Raw genomic sequence first — 21,852 nt, 5'->3', positions numbered from 1 at the left:
TATTCAACTATTAAGCTATATCCTAGTATAGTAATATAGAGTAGTATCTTATTTATTTTACTTTTATATTACTATTTAATGCTATTACTATTTCATACTTAAAGCTATACTACGTACTACTTTAGTACTTAATTCAATATATAAATTAAACTATATATTTAATACAGACAGAAATTAGTAAGGTACTAAAAAGAGAAAGGGGGATGAACTTTATTGCTTTCATATACTATAGTTTCTTGAAGTTAAAAGAATAATATATCCTGAGGTAGCCCTAATTCGTACTGTAATACTAAATAGAGAGCTGCCTATTTCTAGGGTGTTATAGTAAATGCCTAACCTACCTCCACCTGAACTATCACAGTAACTTACATCTTGTCCCTTTTGCTGCATGGACGTTAGTGATTACTATCGTAAGGAATTTACCTTTACATTCTTTCCTAGTAATAAATAAAATAATCTTCTTAATTAGAGTATAGAAATAGCTACATAGAGTAGCAATAAGTTATAGGTTACCTATGCTCTTCATTATAGTAGAGTGCTTTACTACAAAACATATAGAATAGATAATTAATCTTTTATTAGACAGGTCCATATGAGGCTCCTATTAGTCTAACCTTTTAGAATAATTAAAGACTAAAGAGGACTCTATAGTAAAACGTAAATTATTAAAATAAAATATTGTACTACTATTTCTCTATGATTACTTCCTTCTATAGTACTATAAATTATCTAGTTGTAGAGTATAATAGAGACTACTACTTCTTTAGCTACTACTACGACTACTAGGAATAGATTAGGCTGAACCCTAGCCCTTTTGCTAGTAACCCTAACCCTATCCTCCTCCTTCTCCTTTTCCTCCTCCTCCTCTTGCCTCTCTATCTTCTTCTTTAGTATACTTATCTGCGCATCTGCTTACTACACCTGCTGTAACCCTAACTGGTACACATCTACTTACCTCCAGCCCCCTAACCTACCTCCCTATGTTGCGAATTCCCTTCCCTACTGGCTTGCTTACGCTGCGCCTTCTCTAGACAGGCTGCATACGTGGAGGTGTGCATCTCTCTCTCTATCTCCAGGCAAGAACCTCTGTTTTGCTGCAGTATGCGGTGCACCTTACCGCCCTGCTGGGTGCGGTTGGCAGCGCTCGCTCCTGGCTTACGCTCCATCCTCCAATTGGCATAGGGTTACTATTTTGGCAGTTTTGGCGTGGGGTAAATGCGCCAACCCCAGGGTTGCCGTGCATGTGGGGCGCGTTATCTTTATTTATCCTTTGTTTTTTCACGCCGTAATCTGCGAGAATCAGCCTGCGACAATGCACGGACCATGCCCTCCCGTTTTTGCCCGCAACCCTCGACCCTAACCCTGGTATTCTGCCAGAACGCCGCCCGCAATGACGGCTAGGAAGGAAGCTGTTCTACCCAGAGCGATTTCCAAGGGTGCAGACCACCCAGCTGCGTGTTCACTGGGACCATTGCCTGAACTCAATCCGGGAGCACATAATGTGCAAGGCAGACATGACGCCGTTGCCAACCAGGTGGACGCAGGGCATTCAAAACTACTACATCGAGGTGAACCGACCTCATACTTGCCGAAACTTCCAAAAGCTGAGGGACTTTGTAACGGATCGAGCGAAGGGGCCACTTGCAGTCAAACCGGATTTTGAGCAGAAGAAGGGATTGTTACCTAGAAGTTAGACTACGCATCAAAATATAACTAACCAAATCATGTAGCTCAACCAGTACATACTACATCATGAAGTGCTCCCTCAGACCTCTGCATTTTCAGGCCATCTAGTTCATTAGGGATCTTTAGACAAGCGTCCTTTTTCCTGACCTGTATCTATAAAAACGTGGAAGTCATGATTTCGCACAGGCGATTCGCAAAGATTGATGCGTTTCGGTGAAGTCTTGAGGCCGCTCGCCAGGGCTGTGAGGTCATATTCCTAAGTAGCCCCCTAGTTTGTCTCGTTTTGAATAAGGTGAAGCAGCGTCACCTCGAGGTTCTTTACTAACTCAGTACAGCCCCTAATCGACAACCTGTAACCCACTACTGTCTATTATCCTCAGGAGCTATATAGCTATATTACCTATAGCTTATTAGATTGTAATATTCTAAAAGATAAAAATAAATAAATTAGTATAACTATAGTACTATATAGAATAATACTTTATATAAGCTACTTTCTAGTAGTATTAGTAGTACTATTTAATATATTATCCCTAGCCTATATATCTCCCTCTTCTACTATAATTAAAGATTTCTTATATATAAGGACTTAGAAAACTTAATAATCTAAGTTAGTATTTACATTAATATTAAAATAGGATAGAAAATACTTTTAGTACTTTCTATTTATATTATTTTTATTTAATTCTCTACTAGAAAAGTTAATAAGCTATAAGTCAGACTACCCACTTTTCGGCACCCCCCCCATTTCGGCACCCCAAAAATGAAGCTATTCCCATCATACTCGTCGACTTCAATTAATCATTGACTTCTTCTAGATGCAACAACAATACAGCTTTCAGCTTCACTAGGGTATTCAGAGTCGCTGGATTCGGCTGCATCATCCTCTTTTTCCCCAGCCTTAAGTTGCGCCTGCTGGATGTCTTTGATGTTGGCGAACTTAGTGTTAGGATCCAGCTGGACTGCCCTTCTTTTCCTTACTGCAGTATTGGTGACTTGGGCCTGCAGAAGCTCCAGTTTCTGCTGGGTATTTGCCAGCTCATATGCCTGCTCGCTGAAGCCTTTTTTCACCTTCCTGAATAGAAGGCGTTGAGTAAAGGCATCATTCTCCAGCTCTGTGAATAGCTTCAACTGCCCAGCTAGATCCTTCATCTTCCTTGGCGTCGACCATGCCACTGCAGATGACGCAGATACCCATCCTTCAGCTTCCTTGCCTCCAGACTGCCCTTTGCTGACCTGATCAGATGATCCTGATGCTGCTGGTGTTGATGGGAGCAGTAGGGAGCTCATCAGAGGCTTCGCCATAGAGACAGGCCATAACCCTGTCCATTTCCAACCACTTCTAATGTTCTGCATCGTCATACCTGCAGTACGAGCCTTCTGATAACAGCCTATAAAGTTCCTCTTGCCTACAACAGTTGAATCATTCCACTGACCAAGGTATCCAAGCTCCTTCCTATAGGCTGCCTTGACAGGGCTGAAGACTGACTGATCAAGTGGCTGGAGGACATGGGAGGTATGTGGCGGTAAGAACAATAGATGGATGTTGTTTATATAGCATAACCACATAAAGTCAGTCGTTGTATGACTCCCATGTCCATCCATGATCAGCAGCCTGACCTCCTTGCCCTGAGGAAGAGTCTGAGGGATGAAGACCTTCTGCAGCCATTCAACTGCAGTGGCATCTGAAGTCCATCCATTCTCCGTTGCAGTGAATTGCCATCCTTCATAAGGGCCAAGGTCTAGAGGAAACCACTGCTGCTGGACTGCCTTGCCCTTATAGATAACGAGGGGATTCAGAACATGGCCCAGGGCAGAGATGCATTCGATGATGGATACCCATGCCCTTGATCCAGGCTGTTTCTTACGTACAGACTTCGTCTCAGACATGCCCAGCACCAGCCCATTAGATCCCTGGCCCTCAAGGATACCAGTCTCATCCATGTTGTATCTATTAGCTGGTTTGATGCTGGTGATCTCTGGTATGGCGAGTAGTTTGAACCAGTCCCTGATGACCTCAGTAGATGCCCCATTAACACGCCTAGAATCGATAGGGCGACTTCTCTGGACCTTGACTGATGGATTCCTCTTCAAGAAGGCTTGGATCCAGCCTTTTCCTATAGGCTCTGTATCCCCCATGGCATGGAGGATCCTTTCTGCGAATAGCCTCACTTGCAGATGGGTTGGGGCAACACCAAGGGCATGCTGAATGCGAACCCATTCAGCCAGTTTAGCCTCCTGACTAACAGAAAGTCTCTGCAGGTCAGAAAAGGCAATTGACCTTGGTTGAGTGCCCTTAATCCGATACTGAAGTGTTGATCTTGGGATGCCATACACCTGACCAGCCCTCTTAATGGGCATGCCGTTGGTTATTGCGTCAAGGGCCTGATTGACTTCATCTTCGGTATACTGGCCCATAAGGTCGAAAAGAAGCTCTGAGGAAAAAATGAGGTTATTCGCATAAGTATAGAAAATGTTGTTGATGTTGAAAGTTGAGGGGTATGTTCTGGTGATGAGGCATTTGAGGCATTTTTGGGGTGCCGAAATGGGGGGGGTGCCGAAAAGTGGGTAGTCTGACTTACCTCCCGTACAAAGCGAATCTGGCTTCTTGTACCTCCGGCCCGTGCTCTTCGGTGCGGGTCCGCAGTTGATGCTGCGGCCGCCCGAGCACATCGTTTTCGCCGTCTATGTCGCGCCCATGGCCAGTCTCTACCACGGCACGTCGGCCGTGGACGCTCTTGTCCTTGACGACTTCGACCGTGCCGCACCCCGCGGTGTCGGAGCTGGAAAGCTGGGCGGCAACTATGCCCCTGTTTGGCCTTATTCTACTAAGGCTGCCGAGGCTGGTTTCCCCGTTACCTTGCACTTGTACAGCGCCACGAGGTCTTCGGTGGAGGAGTTCAGCACCAGCGGCTTCGTCGGCATCCTGACCGCCGATGGGAGGCGCGAGGTATGGGTCCCCTGACACGAACAACGCCGTGCCCAGCGTCACCAGCGATTCCCTACTTGCTGTGGCAAAGGATATTGGGTGGAAGGTGCACCGCGAAAAGGTAAATGAGCCATCATATATACTTGCATAATCAATTCATGTCACTGAAAACTCAACAGGTTCCGTTCGCCGGACTTGATCGCTTTTCTCGGGTCTTTGCGGTAAGCACTGGTGCGACTGCTGTGACCTTGAGGTCAGTCAGTCGTCCAGCCACTGGCGAGAAGTCCAGCTTCAGCCCCGAGGGGCCTGGAGACGACCTTGTAAGAAAGCTTTTTGAAGTCCAGCGAGGGAAATACACTCTAGATCCAAACTGGTGCTGGGTGGTCAAGGGCACTCGCATTTAACTTTGATCCGGTTACAATAAAAAATCAAAACTACATCAACTGGAAACACCTGTGATTCACAAAACAACCAGCATTCACGAAAGCGTGACTCTGAATGTTTTCCTCATATCACTATAACACCTACCATTGTGGTATTAGGACCAGATCCAAGAGTCGGCAAAGTGACAGTGCCTAGGGACTGCACAAGCTGTTCATTGCTTCGGCAATGAAAAAGTGGGTACCAGTATGAGGACCGGTGAATGTCGGCGAGAATCCGGCGACTATGCTCAAGATTTAAAGGACCATGGTCACCGACCGGCAGCTTCCATGACCGATATCAACTCGCCGCTTACCGTGGAGTGAAGCCGATCGTTAGAATACGCTTGTACGGTGAGAGCGGCAAAGTACAGATCCAATGCTCGATAACTCGCCGTGATTTTGACAGGCTTCTGTACCTGCTGCTGGGGCTCTATGTATCTGCAGTCTTGAAGTCTGGCTATCGGTCTCTCCAAAATGAGGCTTGCGCCCATGAAGTCCAGGCAAAAACTATAGTCATCGTCTGATTGCCCCCTGTGCTGCTGCAAAATGAAGTGTGAGGTGTCTTCAGTCACAAAGGTTTTTTAAAACAATGCGGTTATTTTGTTTCTCAAGAAATAGAACTAAATCCACAAACAGTGTGAACAGTCTTGAGTCTCTCGCTAGAGATACTTCAAACACGAGCTCGAAGCTTCAAGACGGGACCCTCCTTCTGCCCTGTGATGTGATCTTGGAGCATGTACTCGGGCGGCGGTGTATCATTAGCGTCCAACTAACCCTCTGAAGTATCCGCTCTGCAAAGATCAAACTTCCAAGGAATGTGCGCAAATGTTAATATACCCTGAGTGAGAGTGAGCTGCTTGCTAATGCAGCTGCGGGGTCCAATATTCAATGGAAAGTATGACTGGCGGGTTTCACCTTTCACTGTGTTGCCGTTCTCGTTCCTGTTCTTCTCAAGCCAGCGCTCGGGCATGTAGGTGGCAGCACAGGACCAGTTTTGTGGGCTGTGGTGCATGGCATATATGCCGGCGCCGACCTCACACCCAGCTGGCAGGTACTCGCCGTTGATTGTAGCTCCGCCGGGCTCTACCACGCGCCACAGAGGACCTCCACCAGGGGGCGTTGCCCGCAGCGCTTCGTCGAGACAGGCTCGAAGGAAGTGACATGAGTTGAGTTTGGGGCCGAAGGCTATCTCGTCTGCGGAGCTGAACGCTGTCCGTACCTCCTCGACAGCGCGCTTGTAGCATCGTGGCGACCACGCCAGATAATGCGCCAGAGCCGCCATCGCTGTTGACGTCGTGTCGGATCCTGAAACGGGGGGAGACGCAATGTTAGCAACATAACTCCAACGATATAAAGCTGCCGGCAGCGGCCTACTCACCAGCCACGATAAATGTTGCCGTCTCGGTGCTAATCTCCATGGGACTGAGCCCTTCCGCCGTATCGGGATCCTTACAGCGCTGCAGAAAGGAGAAGATGTCCATGGAATCGCTGGAAAGTTCCTGTTGAAGGCGCTTCTGCAACATCTTGCGTAGGAACTTGACAAACCTAGCGCTAGCAATTGTCGCGCCTGGGAACAGTTTTCGGTCCAGCCCTCCAAATGTCAACTCGGATGCCTGCATGAGGACCCTTCAACTAACATATACACACTTCCTTTCCTCTTTTTCGACTTCAGGTCCTAATTTGCAACACCCTATTTATTGGTTGCCCGTCAAATTCGAGCTTAGCCCTACCCTTACAACGAATTACCACCCCGTATTACCTAGATCTTCCAAGCCGCTTGAACACAACCTCTCACAATGGCTGTTCTGGCACCAGAGAAAGGACTCTCCGCTGATGCGAACGTCCAAACAACCGGGATCAACTGCCAAGGACGGAACCAACGACATGCTCCTGAGCGTTTTGAACCAGTTGCCATTATTGGGGTGGCAATGCGTCTCCCTGGGCGCGTCAGGAATGAGACAGATTTCTGGAACCTCCTTTCCGCAAAGAAAAGCGGACTCTGCAACGTACCCCAAAACCGGTTCAACATCGATGGGTTCTATGACCCGTCTGGCACGACTGGAACTATCCCCATCAACAAAGGGTACTTCCTTGAAGACGTAGATATCCAACAATTCGACACCACCGTTTTCCCGATATCAAAGAAGGAGCTGGAGCGTCTGGACCCTTCTCAACGACAACTTCTTCAAGTCGCATATGAGTGTTTCGAAAGCGCCGGTGTGTCTTCGTGGCGCGGCAGCAGTACCGGGTGCTACGTTGGCGAGTTTGGCGAGGACTGGGCCGATGTGAACGCGAAAGAGACGCAGCACAGAGGCAGTTACCGCGGCACCGGGTTCGGTGACTTCGCCATGAGCAACAGGGTCTCGTACGAGTTTGGCTTGCGCGGCCCCAGCATGACCGTCAAGACGGCATGCTCGTCCTCGCTTGTCGGTCTTGATCTGGCTTGCGAGGCGATCCAGAGCGGGGAGTGTGATAGCGCGCTCGTAGGAGGCACCAGCTTGATGTTTTCACCGACCACGTGGATGGCGCTCAATGACATGGGCTTGCTCTCTCAAGAATAAGTAGAGTTTTATAATAGTAGTACATAAGCCTAAAATATGAATCAAATTAAAAAGAAATAGTATAACATTTAAGACAACTATTTTAGCTCTAATCTCTTCTTTTTAAACAGTTGCAATACTGCTTAAGATATACAAGCTGTCTAAGACTGCATCTAATACAAGAACAAAAGCATAGGTAGTCTATAAGATAAAAGATTACTAAGTAGACTTTCAGAGCCACATAGACTCTTTCTCCAACATAGTTAAAGTAAGCGGCCGATCAGCAACAGTACGCATGTACTCGCAAAGCATTGCATTCATCCCCTGCCTCTCAGCAATGGTCAACCAATCGTTCATGGGCAGCACGTCGACATTGCCGCCGATCTTGTTGCCTAAAAAGCCGCGCAGGTTGGAGAGCGGGATCATCTCCTCGCCAGATTGGTAGAAGTACCTGACGTGGCCGGGCCACGAGCAGTCCTCGTAGACCTCGTCGACGATTTGCATGGCCGTAGTCTCGTCGGAGACGAAGTCAAGCCAGCCCTTCCATAGGCCCATGTCGGGAACAGCCTTGACCTTTTCGGCGTACTTTAACAGGTTAGATACAAGGTCTTCTGCAGGTGCACCGTCGCCCGTGATGGACGAGGGGCGGTGGATCCAGACGCGGAGGTCGTATTGGTCGGCGACCTTCTCCAGATACCTCTCGCTCGCCCACTTCGTGGCCAAGTAGCCGTTTGCGGTCGACGGTGGCGGGTAGTCCTTGACGGAAAGCGGAGCCCACGACTCCTTTCCTGTGACTTGTACGATGCTGGCAGTCGACACGTAATGAAATGACAGCTGGTTCGTCAGGCTGAGGCGCACGAGCTCCTTGGTTGCGTCGACGTTGATGGGTTTGAGTGTCTCGTACGTCTTCAAAAAGGAGACGTCGGCGCCGTTGTGGATCAAGGCGTCCGCCTCAGAGAAGATGTTGGATAGTGTCGTCTCCGAGAGGCCGAAATGCGGGGCCGTCAGGTCGCCGTAGTGAACAACGACTTTATTGGAGGAGCGGAAGATGTCATTATCCTCTACCCTGTTCTTGTCGCGCACGGCGATACAATGAACCTTTTGCACCACGTTGTCGTTCAGCAGCCGCTTGAGGATTGCCTGGCCCAGGAAGCCGGTCGAGCCCGTTAGTACAATTACTGCCGGGTTTCCGAATGTTGTGCGCGCCCTAGGGCGCTCTGGAAGGAGATTAGCCGGGATGGCTGTCTCCTTGTCCCAGTCAATCTGGTTGACCTGTGGTATGTTATCGGCAGCCGCACCAATGACTTGTGATTCGAGACGTTCTCCCTGTCCTGTGCCGGCAGATGCTTTGTCAATGAGCGCAGATATCGCAGCGAGTGTGCTCGCCTCAAACAGTTGAAACAGGGAGATTGTGATATCAAAGACCTTCTCGACCTCGGCGCGTAGTTGCACCAATAGAATGGAACTGCCTCCGACATGGAAGAAATTCGACTCCCTGAGAATCTGGTACTGCGAAAGGACCTCTTGTGATATGACTTGGGTCCAGATCTTCAGTAGACGTGCCTCTGTGGTAGTGAATTGCGTGTCATCCATAACAGTCTGCACCTGAGGAACTGGGATTGTCTTGAGAGCGCGCCTGTCAACTTTGCCCGAGTTGTTCATTGGCAGGTTCTCCAGGCAGAAGATGGCGGCTGGGCGCATGTACAGCGGCAATGGAAGTCGATCCAGGAGGGAGGCGAAGTCGCCACATGTTTTGTAATGGTCGGGAGACGAAGGGATAGCGAAAGCGATCAACGAGGTAGCCCCAGTGACCTCACTCTCGCGGACAGTCACCAAGACTTCGGAAAACTCGCCTTTGGCAGCCCGTAGAATGGCCAGTTCAATCTCGGAAACGTCGATGCGCATACCCCTGAGCTTGATCTGGGTGTCTCCCGAAATACGGCCCCCCAGAATTAGCGAGCCATCGACCGGGCTCACCTTGCCATAATCTCCCGTGTAATGGACGCGGTTCCAACCGTTTCGCGTGAAGTCTTCCGGTGCCCAGGTGTCGTTCCCAAAGGCGCGTGCGTTGAGCTCGGATTGAACATATCCATCCACGATGCCCACACCACCGATGACAACCTCACCGGAGATACCGGCAGGAACTGGCTTCTTGTTGGCGTCGAGGATGTAGAGTGTGTAGTTGGGGAAAATACACAGTCCCAGGCCTTTGGATAAAGCCTCTCCTGGGGAGGAGAGAGCCCTATAGTCCCGATCTCTAGTAGCGCAGCAGAACGTGGTCTCGGTGGGACCGTACCCTTCGATCAGCTTTAAATCAGGTTTGTCAAGTTGTTGAAGGTTCTTGTAGAGCGAATCCATCAGGGGCTCGCCGCCGCACACTATCTTCGTCCAAGAGGACCCCTCGAGTTTGCCTGGGCTGGCGTGCTGGATCCAGCCCACGGCCTCGGTGGGTGTGCTGCAGGTGAGAGTAATGCCGTGCTCGGCGATGATGGAAGCGATGGCCCTAGGGTCGCGGCGCATCTCCTTCGGGGCGATGTGGGTTGTCCCGCCGTTGGAGATGGCCAAGAAGATCTGGCTGAGTGACATGTCGAAATTGAATGAGCTTTGCTGCAGAGTAATCTCCTGGCCCTCGCGGTACCCCACCGTCTTTGTGAAAAACTCTGTGTTGATGGAGATGGATTCATGCTTGATCATAATCCCCTTGGGCACGCCGGTCGAGCCACTGGTGTACAATATGGTTGCAACCAGACCTGGCTCGGCTGCGTTCGCCACGGCGGCTGCATATGGGTCCGTGGCAACGGCGTCGACATTGAGGAGTTGTTGCGCCTGGATGCAATCTTGGGCATCATTCTCCGTTCGCGCGTTGACGAGAACCAGGTCAGGCTTGGAATTCTGGACGATAGCCGACATTCTGTCCTTTCCGGCGATCAGGTCGAGAGGTATGTAAGTGGCCCCGAGGCGTAAGATGGCCATGAGCGAACAGATCCAGTCCGAATCCGCATCTAGGCAGACACCCACTCTGCTCCCCACACCGATAGGGTGCGACTGGTGGGATTTCATAGAGTTGGCCAGGCTCCTTACCCTTATAGACATTTCCGAATACGTGAGCGACCGTCCCATACCGTCTTGGATAGCCGTCCTAGTCTTGTAACGTTCTGCAATTTGGTCGAACCGATGCACAAGAGTGGAAGGCCAATGTGCCGTGCTGAAGGCTCCTGAGAATCATCAAGTCAGTGGCATGGTCGAAACTAAAGAGGAGGAGCTGGGGGGAGGAAGAAAATGCCGAGGAAACCATGTGATGATTAAAGGCTCATGGCCATTTCCATGGCAAATTGTTATAATCCACGAGAAATATTCCACATACCTCGTCCAAGCTGAATTGCAGCCTTCACTTCGTCTGGGTTGTAGAGAGATGGAGCACTTGTTCGAGCAGCCGGATTGCGAGAAAATGCCTTGAGTAACTCCAAGTACATGTTCTTGAGCTGCTCCATCTCGCGTTCGCCGTAGAAAATCGACTGACCACACATGATGACTCGGCATTCACCTCCAGGGTTGTCAATGATGTCAATGCCCACGTCGTAGGACACCTCGCCTTGTTTGAAGGTTTTGATGTCACTCTGGCAGTCACAGAACTTGCGGCTCTCTGAAACACCCGGTCGGTAGTTGAGGAATGCCTGGAAGACTGGGCTGTGGGTGGTTGTTCGCTGGACGCCAAGCGTGTTGACAATGACGTCGAAAGGCACCTCGGAGTGAGAGAAGGCGGCCAAGGCCTTCGCTCGGACGAGTGTCAGGGTGTTGATGAAAGTCTGGTTCACGGAAGACTTGATGAGAAGGGGTAGAAGGTTCAGATACATGCCCATGCTCTGCATTGTGTCAGGGCCTTGACGATTCGATGAGGCGATACCGATGCAGATCTCTTCCACATTCGCCAAACGGGCCAGCAGATTGTAGAAGACGGCGAGATGGAAGTGGAAAGGGGAGACCTTGAGCCTCGTGCAGGCAGCCTGAACGACGCTCATCATGGACTTGTCTATGTGGAACTCGGCGCTCGAGGTCGAGTAAGCGGTCAGCGGCACGCGGATCTGAGTCTTGGCCAGAGGCAAAAGGGGAAGGACAGGAGGCGGCTGGCCGTTAAACTCAGCTTTCCAATAGTCCAAGTCATTCTTCCACAACCCGGATTGGAACTCTTGGCGTTGCTTTGACGCAAAGTCGGGATATTGCAGAATGTCCTTGACTGGCCCAGGACTCCGGCCGTCGTAGAGAAGCTGGAGCTCCCTAATCATGACTTCGAGGCTGACACCGTCCATATTGATATGGTGGTAACCGATGAGGAGCCGGAACGATGTCGGAGACCGTCTAAGGAGCAAGATCCTCATTATCTCGCCCCTATCAAGCCTGTACTTGTGCTGCTCCAGCCCCCGGTAGAACTGCTTTTCGAGTAGTTTGTCGTCCACGTCGTACGTCTCCAAGCCCAGGCACGAGGAGGCCAGCACCTCTTGCACAGAAATCTCCGATGCATCTTTACTGCTGGAGAATCTCGTGCGAAGGGCCTCGTGACGCTGGCCGACAGTGGACACAGCCTTCCCGAACCTCTCCACGTTTAGAGGACCCTCCAGGTCGATGGCCACGGTGATATTGAGCGCGGATGCTGGGCTTTCGAGTAGTTGCTCAAGGAACAAGAATCGGGACTGCGCGAATGAGATGGCAGCAGTCTTGGTGACCTTGGAGCCTGCCTTATCAAGGGCCTTGTTCTCATCAAGGCATTTGACAACGTATGAGGAGCACAGCTTTCTCTCTGTTTCGACCTTGGGTGGGCCGACATCGCTTCCGCTTTCGATCTCTGACCACGAAGTTGACAGGTCGCTCGTTGGTGAGTTAAAGTCAGAAACTCCTGGAGTCATCACGTCTGACGAGGTGAGGGACGCAGTTCTGGTGGACGTCTCATCTCGGGACACAGGTAAGCTTGTCGGCGTAGCGGGAAGTGTCTCAACCACTTTGGGTGCGTTGTTGACCTTGACACTGTTGATAATGTCTTTAAGTGATAAACCCCGCTGTGCAACATTCTTGCCAATCTGGGGCGCGGTTGGCGTATTGCTTTTTGACTTTGGAGCCTCCGGCGTCTTGCCTGACGGCACGTCTTTCGGGTCCGCCGTCTTGTTCGGTTGTTTTGCAATTTCTGTCGGCTTTTCTACCGGCTTGGTCAGTCCCTTGGCTTCAGGATTCAACTTGGGCGTCAGTTCCTTCGGCAGCAACTGCTGTGCCCGATCGACGATGTCGCCGACGGTTGCTCCACCGAGGATCTTGAGCACTGGAATCTCAACCTGAAGCTCTTTGATGAACCAGGAACGAATATCGACGGCGACCAGGGAGTCGATGCCAAGATTGTCTGCTGTGAGGTCCCCGATGGCGCGGTCTTCCTCGATCTGCAAGGATGATTGCAGCTTGGCAGAAAACGCATCTGTAATTGTGTTAGTGCAATGTGTGAGAAATTCCAAAGTGTCTTTTAACACATGGATTTAACAAGAAGGGGGTGAAAACAAAGAGGGAGTGTTGTGGGAACGTACTGTGAATGATGTCGCGGACATCGTCGGGGCTGATGGCGTCCTCGAGTTGGGCTTTAACCTGCACCCCGCGACGGCCCTTGCCCGAGTTCGCAGCGCTCTCGAAACTCTGAGCCGGTCTCTTGCAATGCTGAAACATGGGGTTGTTGAACCAAGTGACGTTCTTCCTGAAGTCGTCATTGTCCTCGATCGTCATCAGGCCGGTCGAAAACTCATGATACTTCCCGCGCTCAACGATGCCGGCGTAGACGGCCTCGGCAAAGAGCGCGTGGAAGTCTTGTTCCGAGAGCCAATGGTTGCCCACCCGCCTCAGGTACTGCTGCTGGGCCAGCGACAGCTCTCGCGTCACGTAGCCGTTGCCGAAGATGGCTCCGATGTGAACCGCAGAGGCGTTGAGGTTACGGCGCCTTCGCTCTGCCGCCAAACTCGACATTACCATGTTGGCAGCAGCGTATGCCGACTGGCCAGGGTTGCCAACAACGCAGGCTATGGAAGAGAAGAAGACGAAGAAGTCAAGTTGCGTATCGTGGAAGATTTCCTCCAGGTGCAAGCTGCCCTGGATCTTGGGCTTCATGACCTTGTCCACGCGTTCGACGTCCAGTTCGGAGAATATAGTGTCGTGGAGAACCATGGCACCATGGCAGACGCCGGCTATGGGCGGCATGGTTTTCACAATCTTTTGGTGAGCGGCTCTTACGGACTCGCGGTCAACGACGTCGATGGCAGCGACTTCGAGCGTGACCCCTTTGGCTTTCATCTTGCGAATGAAACCCCCTTCGAGCTTGGGGTTTCGGCTGGCGACGGCGAGATAACGAGCTCCCTGTTTCACCATCCACGAACACAGTGAGAGGCCGAGGTTACCGGTGAGGCCCACCAGCAAGTACGTCTTGTCACTCTGGAAGCGGACCTTGGCGTCGATGCTCTTGACAGAGACCGGCACGGCACTTGGCATCGACTTCCAGGAGATTACGAACTCGGACGAAGTGGTAGTAGCATCACTGTTGTCCGAGATCAAGTCTGCCAAGTCAACAACTCGAAGTTCTGGCCCGTCTGTTTCCCCATGGTCCTGTGCCATCCTGCGGTGAGCCAGGGCATATTTGGCATCGGTGAGGGAGGCTCGGATGTCTGGCCTGCAATCCCGCTTGGGCAGCAACGCGGCTGAGCCTACAACATCAGCCTTTGCGACCTTTCGGCAACGCTCCGATGGGAGTAAATCTGCGATGATGGCCGCAATCTTGTGATCGTCAGACATGTCTAGTATGCAGTACTCCGTGTCCGCGGCATCAGTGTTGAGTTCGATGAGATGCCGGATGACCAGCCTCGGCGTGTTCGGCTGGACGTACATCCACTTCGTATCAGCATTGGATGAGAGACAAATCATGCTAGACCCTTTGTCGTTGACCAAACGGTCGACGGACGCGGCGAAACTATCGCTGGCCTCGACAAGAATGACGCGGGTGTCTGGCGACAGATCAGGCAAAGAGGCGCGCGCAAGCAGCCCCATGTAGAAGCTCTGGAGAACTTCGGCCCCCTCGTCCTCGGAGATCTTCATACCATGGATGAAAAAGGACTTTGGAATCTTGACACTGGAAGCTGACTTGGGTGCCAGGGCAATTACATGCTCTCCAGTCGTTTTGTTCTTTCCAACGAGCGGGAAGAGCGACACATCTCCGGCAATACGCACGGGCTGGTTCATGGAGTATAGGGTATTCACCTCCACCGTGTTCTCTTGCGTGGTCCACCCTTGGACTTGGAAAGCTTCGTATGCATCGGCCTCCGTCAGCTCGTAAGTGTTACTCTGTTTCTGATAAGAGAGCTCAACCGTCGACCTGGCCGGGTCCACATGCTCCTTGACCGTGCCGCGGGCTGCCTTGCAGCGGTTGTTCATGCTGACGATGGGCTTCACTCGCGCAACGAGCATCTTGCCCTCGGGAGTAAGGCATAGCTCGGGCTCGACCGTGTTCAGAAGAAGGTTCGAGTCATCACCCACTTCCTCCCAAGACCCTGCAACTTGGAACCGCACGAAAACTTCGCTTATGGTGGCGGAACTAGCGATGGTACCAGGGTCTAGATCGAGGAACTGGAGTCGCAGGTGCAGCATCTCCAGAACGATGGTCCTGCCGAAACCGATGGCCATTCTGGAATAGGGAAGCCCGGCTCGAGCTCCACGAGTGACCCAGAGCACATTGTTCGACTGCTTGAAGATGCTCTGGAAGCCTCGAAGCGTGTCCGCATCGATGGATGCCAGGGCAGGGCCATCGAGGTCGGCCAAGCAGAGCACACTGCCTCCGACGGCAAGATCACTCTCTCGGATTTCCTGCAGCGACTCGATGAACTTGATGTCTCCGCACCGTGAGGAGAGGATGTTGCGGATCTCGGAAGCCAGTGACATGCTCTTAGGGCCGCCCCCGACAATGGTCAGGCGTGGGATCATGTTGCTTTCGCTGAACGCGTTGTTGAGGGGCTGTTCCAAGAAATCGATCTTGTCGTCCACGGCTTGGGACACCATGACCGAAAGAGGAACCGGGATCTCCTCTGGGTGGGGAACGGCCGTGGAGATACCCGAGAATCCCGTTTGTTTCAGCAGGGCGTCCCATTCTTCCAGACTGATACAGGGTGATAAGGTGCGTCCCTCATCGCATCCGAGCCACCAGCCAGGTAGACCGCCAAACATGAGACCGAATTGCATCTGCCTGTTCTCCGTGATCTCAAGGAGCAGAAGGTAGCCGCCCGGCTTGAGCAGTTTCCGAACATTCTGCATTGTCTGGACCAGATTGCGAGTCGCGTGGAGGACGAGGGATGCGACGATGACGTCGTAGGCTCCCTCGGCAAAGCCCTGGCCCTCGATTTCCTTTTCAATGTCGAGCACCTTGAAGCTCATCTTGGAACGTTGCGCAGAGAAAAGATCGGACGCCTTTTCAAAGAAGCCGCTTGAGATATCGGTGAAGGTGTAGGTTGCAAACTGATCTTCGACGTCTCTCATGAAGCACTTGGTAGCTCCACCTGTGCCGGCGCCAATCTCAAGAACATTCATGTGCGGGAAACGGTGTCCGATTTGTTTCGCAAAGGTGGCAAGGTAGGTGGTGTACCGAGGGAACGCTTCACCCTGCTCATAAAAGTTGTTGAGCTTGTTATCCTGCAGCATGGGCTCTAGCATGGCGGTTTTGCCCCTGACGACATCGACAATGTTCTCGCCGACCGCTTCGGTAAGCTTCATGCTGGCACTTTGGGAGTACTTCTGGAGAATTTCCGCAATAACCTCTTTTGTGTCGTGCTTCCACTCCTTGCGGGCAAACGGATTGGTGCCTCGATCTACACTGTCAAGAACGTGGTCGTTGTAGGCAAGCAGCCTCTTGTGGTGCCATTCCACGCCCTCACGCTCAGAGCGTGGAATGGAGGCGCCGAGATTGCGGTGGTAGTAATAGGCAACACGCTCCAGCGAGAAGAAGAATTCTGGATCGAGGGGCTCCACCTCGGTCATGGCAATGGCCATCTCGCTGTCAGGTCGGTCAACGCCCCACACCGCTTCGGTAAAGATGTTGAGCTCATCAAGCTGTGCTGCGTCGGACAGCGGACGAGTCTGGAGTCCTTCCAGCTGGATAGCTTTGGTGTCAAAGCCCTGGGGTGTGTAGATGCTGGCGTCACCAGTCACACTCTTGGACGAGCCGATCATGGCCACGGAGTCGAAAGGGACCGTCACAGACTTGCCGGCGAACTCGAGGCATCGTTGCGGGCTCACAATGAGGCGTTCAATTCTCGTGGGGAGGTAGACAGAGCGCAGCATCGTATCTCCTGGGTAGGAGTACGCCAGCATGATAGACTGGATGGCCGAGTCGAGAGTGGCAGGGTGTATGAGCAGAGGCGTCTGCAGTCCCTCCGGCGACGGTATAGGGTTCTGGATGAAACCTTTGGCCGATCCAAGTTTCCTCTTCAGGCCCTGAAGAGCACGGAAGGGTCCATTGTAGCCAAAGCCGAGCGGAGCGAGGGCATCGTAGAAGCGGTCTTCCTCCACATCCAACAGTAGGTAGTCGTCGTCGTCCTGCGGCTTGGGGGGCAGGAGATTATGAGCCTCGTCGCCGAATGTGACCACCACATTGCATGTAGCATGGGTGACCATCTCCAGGGCGTCGTTGGTAGGGGTGGAATAGAAAGAGAATCGACAAGTGGTTGTAGATTCGGTGCGCGAGATGCCAACAAGCGAGATGGTGGCGTCAATGCCATCGTCATCGTCCTCCTCAAAGACCATAGCGTGGCCCACATCGAAATCGAGGAGCTCGATCGACCGAACATTCTCGTCGGCGGAGAAGGCGCACATGCAAGCCTCGATGCAGGCAGACACGTAGGCGGCTGCGGGGAAGACGACCTGGCCTTGGATCTGGTGTCCATCGAGCCAGTCGATCTCGCTCTTCTTGATGATGTTGCGCCATCGCCGTTGATCGGGCGTTCCATCCAGCAACCGACGCCCAAGAAGCTCGTGGGGGGCATCCTTCCTGGAACGGTAAGCCTTTGAAAGGCGGGATTCCTGCCAGAAGAGCCGGTTGTGGTCCCAAGGATACTTCGGGAGGCCCTTGACAAGGTTGAATGATGGCTTGGAGCCAGCGCCGGCCTGGTCGCCTGTAACAAAACCTTCGTAACCGGCCATGTTGACAGAGCCCTCCCCGAAGTTCATCCACACAAAGCCAAGGGCTCTCGAGAAGGCCTCGACGCTGTTCTTGCCTCTCTCCAACGCTCCGGTGAAAGGCATGGCTGAGGCAGAGGTGGTTTCCTGAACTACGATTCACAAAGCTTTCTAAGTACACTTGTCCGTATATCACATCAAGGGGGGGGGCACCACTCACTGGTCTGTGACGCAGGACCTTTCAGTGCCGGGTGAGGTCCTACTTCGAGCGCAAGATCGTACCCGCCGGTCTGTGTCTCCGAGTTCATGCCGTCACTAACGAGCATTTGAAGAGCCTCTGTGAACCTGACAGGCTTAACCAAGTTATCGATCCAGTAAGAGCTCTCCAGGCTCGTGGAAGTGGGCATGTCGGAAACATCGCAGGTGAAAACACTCGAAACCCAGCGACAGTTCCCTGCAGCGTTGACGGGACGGAGCTGTCGGATTCCACACAGCTCGAGCGACCTCATATACGCCTGGGAGCAAGCCTTCATGTGGTGGGAATGATAGGCCCGGTCTACCCTGAGCAGGCGGTTGAACTTCTTCTCTTCATCGAGGATGATCTTGACCTCGTCAATGGCATCTGCGTCGCCTGAAAGCGTGACGCTCGACGACGAGTTACTCGCGGCAACGCAGACGCGGCCTTCAAAGGCAGGTAGCGAGCAAAGCTCCTCAGCGTCCTCGAATGAAGTGCCCACCGCCAGCATGGCGCCTTTCTGCGTGACTGACTCAAGGTGGAAGCCTCGGTAGTAGGCTACACGGATGGCGTCCTTTGCAGAGAGGTACCCGGCTGCGTAGGCTGCACCGATCTCGCCCGAGGAATGACCTACCACGGCCGAAAACTGCACGCCGGCTGCTTTTAGAAGGTCGACGAGAACGACCTGCAGAGCTGTGCAAAGAGGCTGCGACAGGGTCGCCAGGTCGACCTTGGACGACTCGGACGGGGCAAGCAGCTGATCCCTTATGGACCAAGAAGGCCGGTGTGGGACCGGCAGGGTCTGAAGGCTCTCGTCAAGACGACGGATTATGTCTCCCACAGCAGGGGAGTCCTCAATCAGCTCGGCGCCCATGCGTGGCCACTGCGCACCCTGTCCGGTAAACACCCCAAGCACTCGCAGCGGTGCAGTGGACGTCCTTGCTTTGATCGTATTAGAAGAATCCGAGGACCCTTCGTTGACCCTGATAGAGTCGTCCAGCTTATTGACTAGATCTTCCAAGCTTCTGGCTGCAGGGACGACAGTACGGCAGGCCAGAGTTGAGCGGCGGTTGTACAGCGTCCAGGCCAGATCGCGCATGCTGATGTCGGCGACGCCTTTGGCTAGTTGGTTCTGCAGATGGTCGCGCAGCCGCTCCAGTGATGAGGCAAGGGCACTTTCAGTAGCAGCAGACACTACATAAGGCGCGAAGCTGGGAGCATCTGCGATGCGGGGAGCTGGTTCTCCAGCCTTGTAGGCATCCGCACTCTCAAGAATGGCGTGACAGTTTGCGCCGCCAAATCCGAAGCTGTTGACGCTTACCCTTCGCATGCCGTTGGCTGGAATCTTCGGCCACGGGCGGGCAGAAGTCACCACCTCCAGGTTTTTGTAAAAGGGCTCGACCTTGGGGCTCAGCCGGTTGAACAGTCGGTTCGGCGGCAACGTTGCAGCCTTCAATGCTTCGGTGGCCTTAACAACGGCCGCGAGACCCGCCGTACCCTCTGTGTGGCCGATGACGGTTTTGATGGAGCCTACGTACAGGGTGTCGTCGGGACCTCGGGGTACGAAGTGTGAGTCCGCACCAAAGAAAGCTTCCCTGATAGCCGCGGCTTCGATCGGGTCACCGGCAGGCGTACCTATAGAGTTAAAATAAATGTAAGCTCATGTGCTGCCTCTAGTGACAAGAACCCGGTTATGCAGAGATGGGAAGGGAAAATGCTGACCTGTTCCATGAGCTTCGAAGAATTGAGGCCGGTCACTAGGCTTGCTCAGGTCAAGACCAGCTCGGGCATAGGTTGATCTGATCAGAGCCGCCTGGGCTGACGAGCTGGGCATTGTGATGCCTGGGGTCTTGCCGTCCTGGTTCAGTCCAGTCTCACGGATAACACACTCGATGCTATCGCCATCCGCCAGAGCCTGGCTCAAAGGCTTCATGACGATGGCCGCTACGCCTTCTCCGCGGGCATAACCGTCGGCATCGGCATCCCACATGCGACTACGGCCTGAGGGAGAAAGCATCTGCAGTTTACTCTCCGCAATGTATTGCTCCGGGCCCAACAAGAGATTGGTACCGGCGGCCTGGTGATTCCTTATTAGCCTCGGTTGACCCAATCTCAACCCCATGTCACGCACGACTTTTTGGATGTTTGGGCTTAAATCTTTTGGGGGGAGGGAAACACTCACAATGGCAACCTTGGACTCTCCTGATCGAAGTGCTTGTACGGCCTGATGCATCGCAATCAAACTAGAGGAGCAAGCTGTATCGATGGTCATTGACGGGCCACGCCAGTCAAAAGCATACGACAGGCGGTTGCTGAGGATGCTCCGCGCCGTCCCCGTCGCAAAGTAGGTAGGGTACTTCTCGACATCGCGTGCGAGCATCTCCGTGTAGTCGGCGCTCATCACTCCCACGTAGACAGCAGTATCAGATCCCTGAAGCTGCTTTATTGATAGCCCAGCCGACTCGAGGCCCTCGTAGACAGTCTCCATGAGCATGCGCTGCTGCGGGTCAATCGAGTTCGCTTCCGTTGCCTTGATGCCGAAGAAAGACGCGTCAAAGCGCCGCAGATCCTCATCAAGGAGATACGAGTGTCGTACGTTCGTCGTGCCATGGTGGGAGTTCTTGGGATGGTAAAAGCCTTCAACGCTGAACCGGTCTTCTGGTATCTCTTTCAAGAGATCTCGAGGATCTTTCAAAAGCTCCCATAGTTTGGAAGGACTGTCGCTGCCGCCTGGGAAGCGGCAACCAGTGCCGATGATGGCAATTGGCTCTTGCTTATTGAACATGATTCGCGGGCTATGAGTTCGTGTTTTAGGCTTTGTTGTCTAGGGAGTGGGAGAAAGTATGAAGATACAGAAAAAAATAGACTTCTGCTTGTCAACGTTTGCTGTTGCTTGGCTGGATGTTGAAGTCAGACGAAGCTCCTTTCTCTGCATACGAGTGATCACAAACTTCTGCTAGGAAACTATCTTACTGAAAGAGGGGTCAAGAATTATTTATTCGTTCCCTATGTAACACCAACTGGGAACAACCGTAAAAACTTTGGCGCCGACGAACCAGTTCCGGATTGGGAGTTGGATGGACAACTGACATGTCGCCGATATACGACAGTGGTTCGGCCGATGTACAAACTATCTGTTCAGCTCCTGAACAGCAAGTCCAATCCGGGGTAAACCTGGTCGAAGTCTTCCGAGAGATGCTCATTGGTGTGTTTGGGCGATAATGATTCATTGGTGCCTTCGGCATTCGGAGACGATGCGTAAAGTCGGCTTCGCAAGTCCGGAAGCTTCGCATCTACGCGACTCAGTCGTACTTCGGTGATCAGGGGTTTGACGTGGAGAAGACAAGCACGCCTTCGACCGTGGACTTTGATGCTTCCGGCAGCCACCTTCGACCCCTATTTCCCACTGTTCGATGTACGGTAACTCTCTCTAGTTGTGTGTAGATGAAGGTGACAGACACTTGAATGTTCTTGACGATGAGTTCAGTTCCTGCCCATCACCTCGAATGACACGCGTAAGGCCATCTCTCACAGTCTCGCCGTAGTAAGTAGGTTAGGGTTATCAGCATGCTTCATCTTGATGTATTCTCAAAGGCCACAGAGCCCAGCGAGATGTTGGCCAGCTGTCCTTTTCACAAACTCTGACCATAAGTAAAAAGTTACTTTGAGAGGAAGAAGGAATTATCCAAAGCTAGTTGGTTGCCAAGTCAGAGAGTGAAATCCACTGCAGTTGCCGTAGTGCTCTAGACGTTGGGGATCGAACAAGGATTCCCATTCATGTCTCAGTACGAATGAACAACACCCGAGTCATCGTAGGATAAATTTTGTCTCTTCTATCTAGAAAAAGCAAAAATGCTTGTG

At 52.3% G+C, this 21,852-nt stretch overlaps 4 protein-coding genes across 4 annotated transcripts; 2 read left to right on the top strand and 2 right to left on the bottom strand.

Annotated features, from left to right (window-relative positions):
- Positions 1–4,336: 4,336 nt before the first annotated feature.
- Positions 4,337–5,184, top strand: CH63R_05347 (Branched-chain amino acid aminotransferase; the record flags this gene model as incomplete). The annotated part of the gene is made up of 4 exons (XM_018300322.1): positions 4,337–4,636; positions 4,707–4,736; positions 4,795–4,836; positions 5,158–5,184. 4 exons carry the CDS (start codon positions 4,337–4,339, stop codon positions 5,182–5,184), a joined length of 399 nt encoding a protein of 132 aa, XP_018161568.1.
- Positions 5,185–5,806: 622 nt separating this feature from the next.
- On the bottom strand, positions 5,807–6,560 carry CH63R_05346 (Cytochrome P450 11A1; the record flags this gene model as incomplete). The annotated part of the gene is made up of 2 exons (XM_018300321.1): positions 5,807–6,342; positions 6,416–6,560. The coding sequence occupies 2 exons, from the start codon at positions 6,558–6,560 to the stop codon at positions 5,807–5,809; spliced, it is 681 nt and encodes a 226-aa protein (XP_018161567.1).
- Positions 6,561–6,833: 273 nt separating this feature from the next.
- On the top strand, positions 6,834–7,598 carry CH63R_05345 (Fatty acid synthase; the record flags this gene model as incomplete). The annotated part of the gene is made up of 1 exon (XM_018300320.1): positions 6,834–7,598. The coding sequence occupies one exon, from the start codon at positions 6,834–6,836 to the stop codon at positions 7,596–7,598; it is 765 nt and encodes a 254-aa protein (XP_018161566.1).
- A 210-nt stretch (positions 7,599–7,808) lies between these two features.
- On the bottom strand, positions 7,809–20,776 carry CH63R_05344 (PKS-NRPS hybrid; the record flags this gene model as incomplete). The annotated part of the gene is made up of 6 exons (XM_018300319.1): positions 7,809–10,792; positions 10,942–13,035; positions 13,142–17,908; positions 17,977–19,626; positions 19,714–20,068; positions 20,123–20,776. 6 exons carry the CDS (start codon positions 20,774–20,776, stop codon positions 7,809–7,811), a joined length of 12,504 nt encoding a protein of 4,167 aa, XP_018161565.1.
- Between the last annotated feature and the right edge of the window lie 1,076 nt (positions 20,777–21,852).

Source organism: Colletotrichum higginsianum, chromosome 3 (assembly GCF_001672515.1).
Source record: "Colletotrichum higginsianum IMI 349063 chromosome 3, whole genome shotgun sequence".
NCBI lineage: Eukaryota > Fungi > Ascomycota > Sordariomycetes > Glomerellales > Glomerellaceae > Colletotrichum > Colletotrichum higginsianum.
This window is presented reverse-complemented; position numbering and strand designations above follow the sequence as displayed.